Source organism: Apis laboriosa, unplaced genomic scaffold, assembly GCF_014066325.1.
Source record: "Apis laboriosa isolate Shangri-la unplaced genomic scaffold, ASM1406632v1 scaffold16_cov148, whole genome shotgun sequence".
NCBI classification, from domain to species: domain Eukaryota; kingdom Metazoa; phylum Arthropoda; class Insecta; order Hymenoptera; family Apidae; genus Apis; species Apis laboriosa.
The window spans coordinates 5,092,388-5,106,673 of NW_025222129.1; the positions used below are offsets into that span (position 1 = coordinate 5,092,388).

The window sequence follows — 14,286 nt, forward strand, 5'->3', positions numbered from 1 at the left end:
TTTGAAATTGTAAAAATTGTCAAATCTATATTCACGAAATTCTATAGTTAAACTTGATGGAAAACTATATAGTTTATGTCAGTTTAGTAGAATCTTATCAAACTATAATCAAATTTTTGAAATTGTGAAAATTGTCAAATCTATATTCACGAAATTCTATCATTAAACTTGATGGAAAACTATATAGTTTATATCAGTTTGATCGAATCTTATCAAACTAAAGTCAAATTTTTGAAATTGTGAAAATTGTCAAATCTATATTCACGAAATTCTATCATTAAACTTGATGGAAAACTGTATAGTTTATATCAGTTTGGTCGAATCTTATCAAATTATAGTCAAATTTTTGAAATTACAAAAATTGTCAAAATCCACGAAATTCTATCGTTAAATTTGGTGGAAAACTATATAGTTTATGTCAGTTTGATCGAATCTTATCAATCTATAGTCAAATTTTTGAAATTGTGAAAATTGTCAAATCTATATTCACGAAATTCTATCATTAAACTTGATGGAAAACTATATAGTTTGTGTCATAGTTTATGTATGTTTGATCGAATCTTGATAACTCTCATCAAATTATAGTCAAATTTTTTAAATTACAAAAATTGTCAAAATTCACGAAATTTTATCGTTAAATTTGGTAGAAAATTATATAGTTTATGTCAGTTTAGTAGAATCTTATCAAACTACAGTCAAATTTTTGAAATTGTGAAAATTGTCAAATCTATATCCACGAAATTCTATCGTTAAACTTGATGGAAAACTATAATAGTTTGTATGTGAACATTGTAACGATCGAATTTTGATAACTTTCATGAAATTTTAAAGAAATTTTAATCGTAAGAAGAAATAAGTTTCGTTGATGATGGTCGTAACACAAAGAACGAAAATTCGATGCTATCATTTCATCGTTGATTCCTAAATTGCATATATTCCTAATTGTTGAGAAAATTAAAGAAAATCTCACCAAGCCTTTCCAGTTAGATGGATTCCTATTGAATTGTCGAGGATTAAAAAAAAATTTGATCTCTCTCGTCTTTTTCCATTTTCGTAAAAATAATTCGTATCTTCGAATTTCTTTAAGCCTTCAGAAAAAAAAAAAAATTTGGATTTTACAGCTATTTTCGAGTGGTTAATCGAGAGAAGTTCGGTTAATTGAATTTTCCCAGCACGCCAGTTCGCGCGTAATAGAGCGATGCTTCGTGGTTCGTTTGGAAATTTCGATCGTTAAAAGAAATTGTGCACGTCTCTCTGCCTTCCTCTCACCTCCTTAAAGGAGTCTCTCTACGGCCGAGCAATGGCTCGTTGAATCGCCAATTGCCAAGTATTCTGGACGGTCTGATTATCTGCTGTATGGCAAAACGCCATTGAAAAATACTCGCGAATAATTCGCCATAACGTTTCTCGCGAAACCTTTTCTTTTTCTTTTTTTTTTTTTTGCGTGTGCGAGATGCTTTTTCTATTTTTTTTTTTTTTTTTTCTTTTTTGTTTCCCCTCGATCGACAGAACAGTTGTGCGAAGAAAAATTATGCAGATGCAACGTCTATAAATTTTATCGAGGTTTTGTTCGAAACTTTTCACACTTGCCCTGGTTCCATATTGATATCTGAAAAGGAGAGGGAGAGAGGTTATTTTACGCGTAAAAATCGAAAGAAACGTTCAGCTTTGCCTTTCCAAGACTAAGATTGAAATTTTAACATTGGTCACGAGTTAAAAGAGAAATACGATAATGATAAAATTTGTCGAATCGTCTTGGTGGGAGTTGGAAGATCGTCGTTGTTAAATCGATGTTAAACTTTACGCTCGAGTGAAATTCGAACAATACGTAAGGTGTAGTGGATAAAATTAATTAGAAATATGTAGGCTATCCGAGATACAGGGTTGCATTTTACTCGATAGAATCGAACGACATTCGGTATTAAGTGTAATTCAATGAAGTGTATCGCGTATCGATGTCGTGTCCCTTCTCCAATAACATTTTAAAACCGGTGTATCGTGAATCTGATAACGTACGAGGGATCGGTTATCAGTGGATATAGAATGTACCAAGCCAAGTCTTAACATATCTCTATCGATTTTTTTAAATAAAAAAATCGAGGAAATCGAGTGGTGTTACATTGCTCGAATTTTGTAACGGTTAATTAATACGTCCATATTTTTCTTTTTTTTTTCTTCCTTCTTTTTTTTTTTTTGTTTTTGTTTTCTTAAATTTCTAATATACAATCTCCAATCGTGAAAAAAATTTACGCAATGGTAATAATAACATTTTTTCAAGGAAGGAAACGACGTTACTTCTCCACTATCTCGTGAGAATTCTTACATTTTTACATCACAAACGGTGTTGTTGTGCGAATTCGTTAAGCACGATTTCCGAGCGAAAGATTACCGCGAGAACCAGAGAAGCTTCCTGCTAATCATTAACCGTAATAACGCGCTTGGAAATTTTTCTCGCTTTCGACATTAATTATCGACGTTAATCATTATAACGAATTAAATCTCTTATTATTTCTTATTAAAAAAATTACGCATCTCCAATGCGATGATAAATAACGCTTTTGCCTGGAATAAAAAAAAGAGAATTAAAATTCTGGTCTTCTGTAACATAGGATTTATCGAACGAATTGACGAATTTACGTACCTTCCTATCTGAATTTTTTCCATCGATTGCAGACTGAGTGTTCTCTATCTTTCGTAGAAACTATTGAATTCGATATCGAATTCGAAGAAAAGGAGAATAACAAACCGTTACTTTTGTTTAGAAAAAGTAAAATGCTCGTTATAAATCAACGTAACTAAAAATTTGTAATATTTACAAATAATTCCAAACACCTCTGAAAATAAAATAATTCTCTGTTCTCTTATTAAATTAATTCAAAAGAAAAAAAAAAAAGGGGGGGAAAAAAGAATACAACATTGGAGCGTAACGAGTATGAAAGCAAACTGTGGTCAAAGGTTGGAAAGTAGGGCTTCGCATTATCGTGGAATTAGCACACTTTTACGGAGTCACAGGTGGCATCGAAACGAAGCGAATTCTGTGCGTCTTCGAAAACATTGTGCAAATATGTTTTTCCAACAGTCACGTAATGATGATTTAGATTAAGTAATCTATTTTACTTTTTACGTTCAAATATGTTCAATGAATCACGGCTATTTTTAAAGTTTAAAAATTATCTCAATTATTTCAATATTTTTACTTAAAAGATATGTAAATTTAATAAATCAAATTTAAATATCAAATCTATGAAAGTTAATATCAATAAACATTTTTTTTTTTTTTTTTACGAATAAACTTTCTCAAACTTTGGACAAAAAATTTCGAATTGTCATCATCGAAATATCAAAAATGCTTCTGTCTAATCGCGAAACCTCCATCCTTTTGCGAGTCTAAAAACGTGACAAGTTCAATTGTAATTCTTAGTAGCGTGACACGTATGAATCGAGAGATGGATTGCGGAAGTGTGAGAAGCAAAACACGTAAAGTTATCGTGACACGTTGTGTCAATTCGTGTCGGCCACAATTTTTAACCGTTTACGTTTTTATCGATGTCATTGTCGATGTGAATTCTCGCGAGAATAAATAAATAACTGAAAAAAAAAAAATTCAGATGAATCGAAATCTGATTTTAAAATTTGCGAAAATCAATTTTGAAATTTCGATTTTTACCTTTCTCTCTCTTTCTCTATTTATTAATTATAATTTCTGGAATTCTTCAAATTGATTCGAAATCGTTCAAACATACAATTAAACTTACAATTATTTATAAATTAATTGATCAGTGGCATCGTAACCGTTTCAAACGCAATTAATCATATTTTCTTCACAAAAACATTGCAAAAGTATATACGTCTTTATTGCAAACGTTTAATAAAGCGAGAGTTTCTTTCCGAAATGTTAAAAAATTAATTTCCAAACGACACTCGAAGAAGAAATCATAACCTATGACAACTTATTAATAACAAAAACGACACAGGCCATTAAATAAGCTATATAAATGCTAACGCATAATAAGCTATAAGAATTCCAACAGGCAGCCTCCGATTCGAAGTGACAAGTTATCCCATCATTACCAGATTGACAGATTCGAATAACGACACACGTAAACTCTGGATGCCGGCAAGTATCATTTATCACAGGCCTAAGCGACGGTTCAAATCAACTGCAAAATTTCTCCACGGCGCGGTTTAAACCGCCCAGACTCCGCAAAACCGATCCGTGACCGACTTTGCTTTCCGCATAAAGCTCTTTTTATGCGGTTTGATTTTTCCCTCCTTCCCCCTCCCCCTCCCTCCCTCAGTCCAAGTAAAATTGGATCGCGCTTCCTCGAAATCGATACCGCGTTTGTTTGCCGACAGTAGAACGAAGATATTAATTCCGGTAGCCGAGAAATACAGTGTTCGCGTGGAGAGCGACCTACAGACGCTGATGCATGTTGCGATGCGTGGCATCGATCATCGATGGGCGAGCGATGGGTTTAAGTCGATGCCTCGCGCGAATGTTGGAACCGTTTCTCCAGCATTGTTCAGCCATCGATTTAAATGGTTTTTAGATAACGATGCGCATCGATCCAAGTGATGGGTTCAAGTGGATGCAAGTGCTGGAACGTTCTATTTCCAATAATTGTATAGTTATTGATTTAAGGGATCTGTAGATGTTGATATATATTGCGATGTATTCATCGGATGCAAATGATGGGTTTAAATCGATGGCTCGTACAATTTTCAATATTGTGTAATCATCATTTTAAAGAATTTATAAATGTTGAAATGTTGCAAGTGATGGGTTTAAGTCGATGGCGTTACTTCTACAACACAGTGATCGATTTAAAAGATCTATACATATATTGAAACATGTTTTGCAATGTATGCATCCATGCGAGTGATGGGTTTAAGTGGATGCTGGAACGTTCTACTTTCAATAATTGTATAGTTATTGATTTAAGGGATCTGTAGATGTTGATATACGTTGTATGTATCGGATGCAAATAATGGGTTTAAATCGATGGCTCGTATAATTTTCAATATTGTGTAGTCATCATTTTAAAGAATTTATAAATGTTGAAATGTTGCAAGTGATGGGTTTAAGTTGATGGCGTTACTTCTACAGCACAGTGATCGATTTAAAAGGTCCATACATAAATTGAAACGTACGTTGCAATGTATGCATTGATGCGAGTGATGGGTTTAAGTGGATGCTGGAACGTTCTACTTCCAATAATTGTATAGTTATTGATTTAAAGGATCTGTAGATGTTGATACACGATGTATGCATCGGATCCATATGATAGATTTAAATCGATGGCTCGTACAATTTTCAATATTGTGTAGTCATCGGTTTAAAGAATTTATAAATGTTGAAATGTTGCAAGTGATGGATTTAAGTTGATGATGTTACTTCTACTGCACAGTGATCGATTTAAAAAGTCCATATATATATTGAAACGAGTGTTGCAATGTATGCATCCATGCGAGTGATGGGTTTAAGTGGATGCTGGAACGTTCTACTTCCAATAATTGTATAGTTATTGATTTAAGGGATCTGTAGATGCTGATACACGATGTATGCATTGGATGCAAATGATGAGTTTAAATCGATGGCTCGTACAATTTTCAATATTGTGTAGTCATCGGTTTAAAGAATTTATAAATGTTAAAATGTTGCAAGTGATGGGTTTAAGTCCATGACGTTCTACAGCACAGTGATCGATTTAAAAGGTCCATATATATATTGAAACGTGCGTTGCAATGTATGCATTGATGCGAGTGATGGATTTAAGTGGATACTGGAACGTTCTACTTCCAATAATTGTATAGTTATTGATTTAAAGAATCTGTAGATGCTTGATATACATTGCATGCATTGATGCAAAAGATTAAATCGATTGTGTAGTGATCGATTCAAAAGATCTATTCTTGACGTTGACGTTGAAACATGTTGCGATGTGTGCATCGATACGAGTGATGGGTTTAATTTTGTGCTTCTAACATTATAGTCATCGATTTAAATGATCTATAAATGATACATATTACCGATACCAGGTCGATACGAGCGATGAGTTCGTGATATTGTGAAAAAGATGTGTAACGTTCAACGCTATCAATGGCACACACCATACCGTTACTTGGTCATGGTGTTTGAATAAGCCATAACCACAAATTGCGGTCAGGCATTGAGAAAAATATTCGAATTAATAATAATACAGAAACTTGATATTGAAAATATAATAGTGTAACGGAACGAATTTCTAACGAAGAGAATTCAATCAATAAATTATTTTATGCAACGTAAAGAAGCGTTTATAATTTTAAAACATCTTATACTGTTAATAAACATGTAAAATTCACTATTAAATGAAACGTGTACAAAAGAGATCCCTGTTTAGTAATTCTATCTATCGAATGAAGTAGAACGTTACGTATACACAATTGTATATATTTACACAATGATCGTGAGATCTTTAACTCTTCCGTAAAACAGATTACATTTGAAACAATTAACATAGAGATCCAGTTCACAGTCTATTGTTCGTAACGGTAGGCTCTAGTGCATGGTTTAAACATTACACAGCGATACTATGCCCATTGATACCACTCACTCTACCGTTACAGGCATACCGTCACTCAGAAAGGATTAAAACAGCGGAACGACGTGTATACGTGTGATTGGAAAAGCCTTTGACCTCTCACTGTATCCAGTTTGTCATTCTACCGCTATTAAATCACGTTGTGTAAAAATAACGAATTTCTCCACCTATTAATTTATTTTCTAATTAATGCTACTGTAACGTGAAAACTATTATAAATTACAGAATTTCATGTTGTCGAGATAGTGTGTCAAAAAAAGTTGGAATTCAAATTTCACACGGGTTTCACGGGGGGAAGTTCATAAGGGATTCAAGAGGTATTCGCGTATATTTCTTGTTGCGAAATACAATAATAATATATCGTGACCATTTTCTAAGTAATCAGGATTTTTTTTTAGGTTCTACGCGTCGAATTTGAGAACTGAAAAATTTATCAATATCTGTGACAAAATTTGACGAATGAAAAATAATTGAAGCGATCTATCCGTAACATTAAAAAATGTTGTAAATCTAGAAATCCAATCTAAGTTTAAAAATTCTAAGTTAAAAATTTCATTTACACTGCGGATGTTTCATAAATTAGCCCAAGATAAAAATATCACGTGAGATTTCACATTTAACACCAATAACTTAATAAACATGGATAAATTTAGAAACTTAATAAAATTTTCAAATTAAGTTAAGAAGTTTCGTATGAAGATCCTTAATAAACTAGCAACAATATTTTACATCCAAGACGTATAATAAAATTTACAACTAGCGATAGATTTAAAAAATGCTCAGCAATGAAGCAATTTTTAAACACTTCCTATTTTATACTGTGAATACTACATGACTTTCGACAGTCATAATTTCACACATTGCCATAAAGAATATATTGCAAGAGGATTCAACACTTTCAAACATTTCTCTCGTCTCAAATTTTGCAAATGCAATTGCAAAATTCGCGCTCAACTTACATCCATTCAAAAACTAAATAATAAATAATAATAACAGACCCCTTAAACTAAACGAGAGAATCAATTGTGATCGATAATCGTTAAAATAATGAAATTTTCATAGCCAATCGCACAGTCGCAGTTGAGAGAAGCCACGAAGTTAGTTTGACCGGCTTATGCGTCACATTAGATGCAGTCAAGTATTGTCCAAGGCAATTGGACATCATGACGCAGCTCCAACAGACATTATTTTACAGAGGTGGGCCTTTAAGCCAATTTCACGTCGGGTTTCCTCGCTCTAATACCCCCTATCGCACCACGTGACTTCTCGACCAATGCTTATTGTTTACCATCGATACCTGTGATCAAACGAGAAAGTGAAATCGTAATAAAGAGAAAAAAAAAAGAAAGAAAGAAAGAAAGAAAGAAAAAAGAAAAATTGGAAAAAAAATTGTGGATGACATTTTTACTTCAAAGAGAAAGGAAGGTTACGATTATCCAGAACAATAATCATCGATGGAATAAAATAAGTGGAATACTTTCGAAACAAGATATTTGTGGAAGAGGAATCATCGATCTGTGAAATTGACAGGATTCTCGTCGTCGTGTTCCAAGACGCTAATTATTGTTTTCAACAAATAAACGCGTATTCTTTTGGGAAATAAGAATCTCGAAAGGAGATCGAGCTCGTGAAGGAACTCGTTTAAAAGTTTGTTAAGAATTTTCAAAAATTCGATTTATCCTCTTCTCTTTCTCTCCTTTCTTTTCTCTGATGATAAACTTTTTTACAAATTTCGACAAAAATAAATAAATAAATAAATAAAAAGTATTTTCGAATTATTATTATTATTCGTTTAAATTATATTATATTATGATGTAAGAAGAAGAAGAAGAAGAAGAAGGAAAAATTGATTTCGTTTGAGCATGCCGAAAAGTATGTGGAACGCGGTTAAAAATAAATGAATAAATAAACATGGTTGTTGCAACGTTTTGTGAAACGTTATTACGATTACGATTTAATGGGGCGATGTTCAAAATGCGTAATCGGAAATTCGCGAGGCAAGTTATTCCATAAATGCCAAACGCAGAGGGAGAGGGAGGGAGAGAGAGAGAGAGAGAGAGAGAGAGAGAGAGAGAGAGAGAGAGAGAGAGAGAGAGAGATCAGTGCGTTTGACACACTTCACGCGGTTAAACGTGACCGGGCGGCCATGCACCATAATTAACACCTGCACGCTCGCTTACAAGATTATGAAATTATCTTTTCCTCGCTCCTCTGAATTTACATTTGAAAGCAAAATATGGAAATATCTTAATTGCACGATAGTTATACCTTGCATTTTTTTTTTACTTACATTTATAATAAATCTTTTAATTAATCGTTCTGAATAAAATCTGTCGTAAATAAAGTAAACTATACCATTTACCATTTCATTCGTGTTCGCGAAATATTAACTGTATCCATTCATCTGGATTTTGCTTTGGATTAATTCCCCGTCGAATTCGTCGAATCGTGAAAATTTTATTTTGGATAATACAATTCAATTCTTTTTATATTCCGTTTTTCTTTCTTTCTTTTTTTTTTTTTTTTTTTTGCATTGATCTTTGTAATCGATGATTTTTCGATTACAATTTTTTACGAGCCTAAAAATAAAAATAAAAATTTGAAGGCAGGATAAGACACGAGCGATATTTTCGGATCGATAAAAGTTAGTTACATCTTTATCGTCCCTTCGATCGATTATTGCACGCCCATCATCCGTGAACTATAAATGTCTCGTTTAATTTCGCGTTACAAAATGTCATTCGAAACCACGAGTGGCTTCGATCCTTGGGCGGCTTCATCTACCAGCATAAATCACTTATTATCCTATCTAAACACCTTGTAAAAGCAGAAACGCAAAAAAAACATGGTTTTAATAATTGAGCGGACTTAATCTTGTTCCACATCCTTTCTTAGAACCGTTTCTTCATTCTAATTAAAAAAAAAAATCAAAAAAATAAATATAATATAATAATCCAAAAAAATTAAAATAAATCTACGATTATTTGCAATTTATTAAGAAAAAAATTTAAATACGATACTTTTGATAAAATATAGAATCGATTTTATGCGTTTTTGTAGAAAATTTCAATATCCAAAAATCTATCTAAATAAAAAAATTGCAAAGAAACATAAGAATCATACACGTTATAATAATATACGAAAAATGAAATTTTCACTTCTTCGCTCCAATTTTTTTACCAATTGCATCTGCCAAAATTTAAATTTGCCCAAACATCCTTAATTATAATAATATTTAACTCTAATAAATTTCAACAACGTAATATCAAACACATCGCGCAAATCAATAAAAATAACGTATTTAAATATATCTATTTGTAATATTTAATTTGTATTGGAATCTACTTATCCACTTTCCGTTCCAATAAGATTTAATTTAGCACTGTTATAATATATATCTCGTTTCAAGATTCTCGAGCTTAAATTGATATTATTACACATCCTGATGTACGGCCCGATCTTTTATTATCGAGTTAATAATGATATGAAAATGACAGGAGGAGAACACGTGGCCGCACTGGATGCCTTCTTACGAGACCTATTTCCGATGAGAAAGAGGAGAAATGCGCCGGTCTTACGCCCTAATCCTATTAGGGAGTTAACAGGTATTTGGTTAGAAGACGAGCGACTCAGTCGTATTTCACACCTGGCCAAGTGAACAAGTGTTCCACTCATAGTAATCGATCCGTGATTTTCGTCCATTTTATTTCCTTAAATGAGGGATCGAGATTCACTGAAATCTTGAGCGTGAAACGACGACGAAATGGATGACGTAATCGGTCAGTAGAAAAAAAAAAAAGAAAAAGAAAAGAAAACGAATCAAAGAAAAACAGTGAGAGAGTGAAAGAGATCTTCGAATATTTGTTTCTCGCGAATTTTCACGGTGATCGATCGTCGAATTCGAACAGGAGAAAGTATATTTCGACGTATTCGTGAAATTCATTCGTTGCAATATCGTTGTTAGGGGATGAAAATTTCAACATTTTTTTCTATTCGTATTTGGGACAATTGAATTGTTTCGTTCAATAAGAACGGGAAGAGCGTAAATTTGATTACGTTAAAAAGATGTGTTACGTAAGCTGCTTAGAAAATTCGAAATAAATAATCTTCGTCCCATATTTTTCTAATGCTTCTTAATGGAAATCGATAGAAATTATCTATACTTTATTGAAATTTATTTATATATTTATATTTGCTTTGAAAAGATTCAATTTTAAGACTTCAACAGTTACAACTTTTCTTCTCGCGGTTCACCGCAACTTTCTACGGGAAGGAATTAGTTCACCACTCGATGAAGTTTCCTTCATTTACTAAACTCGATGAATACATAATATGGAATGTTATTACCATCACTCTTCATGCGTACAGTGATATTCAAATATAATTTCTCCTTGCTAAATAAATAAGACGATCATGGTTGAAATTTGCACCAAAATCTATTTGTACTCGAATTAAACATCCAATCACTGTATAATATAAATATTTAACAATTTCCATTTTCTATTTTAGATATTCCACTCGATATTCCATCCACTGATACTAAATAATTACCAATTGCCAATATGATAATATTTAATATTCTCCTATTTTAAATATTATATTCCATCCGATATTCCATTATTAATAAATAATCAATTTAATCAATAATATTTAATAATTCCCATTTCTATATATTTTCTATTTCGTGCTTAATTTTTTTTTTTCTTCTTTTTTATTCCAGAAATGACCGGTGGAGGAACCAATATGGCGTACCACGGTCTCAGTCAACACGTGAACTTCGACGCGATACCAGATCCTGGTGATCGTTTCGTGTTGGAGGAATTGATCGGCGAGGGGACATACGGGGCGGTTTACAGCGCGCACTGCAACGAAACCGAGAAGAAAGTGGCGATTAAAATTTTGGAGAACGTCGCGGACAACGTGGAGGAAATCGAGGAAGAGTATCTGGTGCTGAGAGATCTGAGCCACCACCCTAACATCCCTCTCTTCTACGGGTTGTTCTTGAAAAGAGCGAAGCCTACTCAGGAGGAGGATCAATTATGGTTCGTCATGGAGGTATCGTCACTCTAATCTCGAATAAAAAACCATTGTTGGACCCGTTAAATCTTAATTACATTCCATATTGTCCAAGAATTTCTTCGATTTTCTTTCTTTCTTTCTTTCTTTTTTTTTTTGGAACTAAAAAAAAAAAAATGTAAAATGTTATTTCGATGATAGTTGTGCACTGGAGGTTCGGTGACCGACCTGGCCCAAGGCTTGAAGAGGAAAGGAAAACGCCTAACGGACGACCAAATAGCTTACATCCTCAGAGAAACGGTCGAGGCGTTAATTTATTTGCATAGCCGTCACTGCATGCACCGTGACGTTAAAGGCCACAATATATTGCTCACCGAAGATGCCCACGTGAAACTGGTTGATTTTGGCGTGTCGTCTCACCTCGTCGCCACGCTCGCGAGAAAGAACACCTCGGTCGGGACACCGTACTGGATGGCGCCCGAGGTAAATTACAATTAAGCGTAAAAACGATCCGATATAATAAATATATACGGATATATACGACCAACTTTTACCTCGTTGAAATATGACTTTATCGTATTATAGTATCATTATTATAGTAAAAGGATAGATGACGAATTTCGAAACCGAAGAATCAGAATCATTTGTTATAATATCATTATGATTTCTCTTTATTATTCTTTCTAATCGATCTAATCCACGAAACCAATCAATCCTTATTTTCTCTGCAATCTTTGAAAATGCAATAGAATAGAACTGTATAGAAGAATTTTTATTCTATATAGACTATATAATAATAATAGACTATATAATAATATAATAATAATAGACTATATAGAATAAAAAAAAGCTGAGCATATAGGATAGAATTTTTCAAGAAATAGAAAGAATTTTAGACACATCGATGGATAAAATGATGATGGAATAAAATTGGGGAAACAGGTGATAGCTTGCGAGCAACAACTAGATTCCTCATACGACTCCCGATGCGACGTATGGTCGATTGGAATAACAGCGATCGAGTTAGCTGAGGGCGACCCACCTCTCTCGGAACTCCATCCCATGAGAGCGCTCTTTCAAATTCCTAGAAATCCACCCCCGTCCCTCAAGAATCCGGACATCCACAGCCCGGAATTGGTGGACTTCATCACGGAATGTTTGGTGAAAGATCTCGAGCACAGGCCGTTCGCCAGCGAATTGAAGGAGCATCCACTGTTAATCAACGTCGATCCTTTGGTGGAGAAGATTCGGGACCAGCTTCGCGGGGAGATCAATCGGCAGAGGGTCGAAGGCAGGGTGCACAGGCAGCCCGAGGTGACCACCAAGCATGGAAAATTGAAGACTTATCGAAAGGCCAAAGCGGAGAAGATGTACATGGACGATTTGGCCGCTTTGGATATGCTCTCGGAGGATGGTATAGTCGATCAGTTGCAGCACAGATACGAGCAAGCTCAAATATATACTTATATTGGAGATATACTCGTCGCTGTTAACCCCTTCACGAGTTTGGGATTGTACACCGGCATCGTGAGTAATAGAATTTTTATTCCTCTTCTTCTTCTTCTTCCAAATGTTTTCTGCTAATTTACCTCTAAATAAACTTTAATATATTCGATTGGTCAGAGAACGAGTATATTTTAATTTTAGTTGAGTTCGCTTATTGCACTATCAGGAGAATCTGAATCGGTTAATTTGAACAGGAGCAAAAGAGGTACAAGGATCAGACGAGATCTGACAATCCAATATACATAACCTTCCAAATGTTTTCTGCTAATTTAAAAACTTTAACAAACTTTAACACGTTCAAACATGTTCGATTGGTCAGAGAACGAATATATTTTAATTTTAGTTGAGTTCGGTTATTGCACTATCAGGAGAATCTGATGAGAATTTGAATCGGTTAATTTGAACAAAAGAGGTACAAGGGTCAGGCGAGATCTGACAATCCAATGTACATAACCTCTTCTTCTTCTTCTTCCAAATGTTTTCTGCTAATTTACCTCTAAAAACTTTAACACGTTTAAACGTGTTCGATTTGTCAGAGAACGAGTATATTTTAATTTTGCGTTCAGTTATTGCACTGTCAGGAGAGTGTGATGAGAATTTGAATCGGTTAATTTGAACAGGAGCAAAAGAGGTACAAGGCGAGATCTGACAATTCAATGTACATAACCTCTTCTTCTTCTTCTTCCAAATGCTTTCTGCTAATTTACCTCTAAAAACTTTAACGTTCAAACGTGTTCGATTGGTCAGAGAACGAGTATATTTTAGTAGAGTTCGCTTATTGCACTATCAGGAGAGTGTGATGAGAATTTGAATCGGTTAATTTGAACAAGAACAAAAGAGATACAAGGCGAGATCTGACAATCCACTGTACATAACCTTCCAAATGCTTTCTGCTAATTTAAAAACTTTAACAAATTTTAACACGTTTAAACGTGTTCGATTGGTCAGAGAACGAGTATATTTTAATTTTAGTAGAGTTCGGTTATTACACTATCAGGAGAGTGTGATGAGAATTTGAATCAGTTAATTTGAACAGGAGCAAAAGAGGTACAAGGCGAGATCTGATAATCCAATGTACATAACCTCTTCTTCTTCTTCTTCCAAATGCTTTCTGCTAATTTACCTCTAAAAACTTTAACGTTCAAACGTGTTCGATTGGTCAGAGAACGAGTATATTTTA

The 14,286-nt window shown here is 33.9% G+C and overlaps 1 protein-coding gene across 1 annotated transcript in view; it reads left to right on the plus strand.

Moving 5' to 3' along the window:
• Positions 1-10,240: 10,240 nt before the first annotated feature.
• LOC122711254 (myosin-IIIb-like) overlaps positions 10,241-14,286 on the plus strand; it is a 12,615-nt gene continuing 8,569 nt past the window's right edge. The window contains exons 1-6 of the mRNA XM_043929826.1: positions 10,241-10,363; positions 11,305-11,639; positions 11,802-12,083; positions 12,543-13,130; positions 13,511-13,551; positions 13,727-13,737. Of these exons, the coding sequence (XP_043785761.1) occupies positions 10,348-10,363; positions 11,305-11,639; positions 11,802-12,083; positions 12,543-13,130; positions 13,511-13,551; positions 13,727-13,737 (1,273 nt within the window). The 5' untranslated portion in view covers positions 10,241-10,347. The remainder of the gene's footprint in view (positions 10,364-11,304; positions 11,640-11,801; positions 12,084-12,542; positions 13,131-13,510; positions 13,552-13,726; positions 13,738-14,286) is intronic.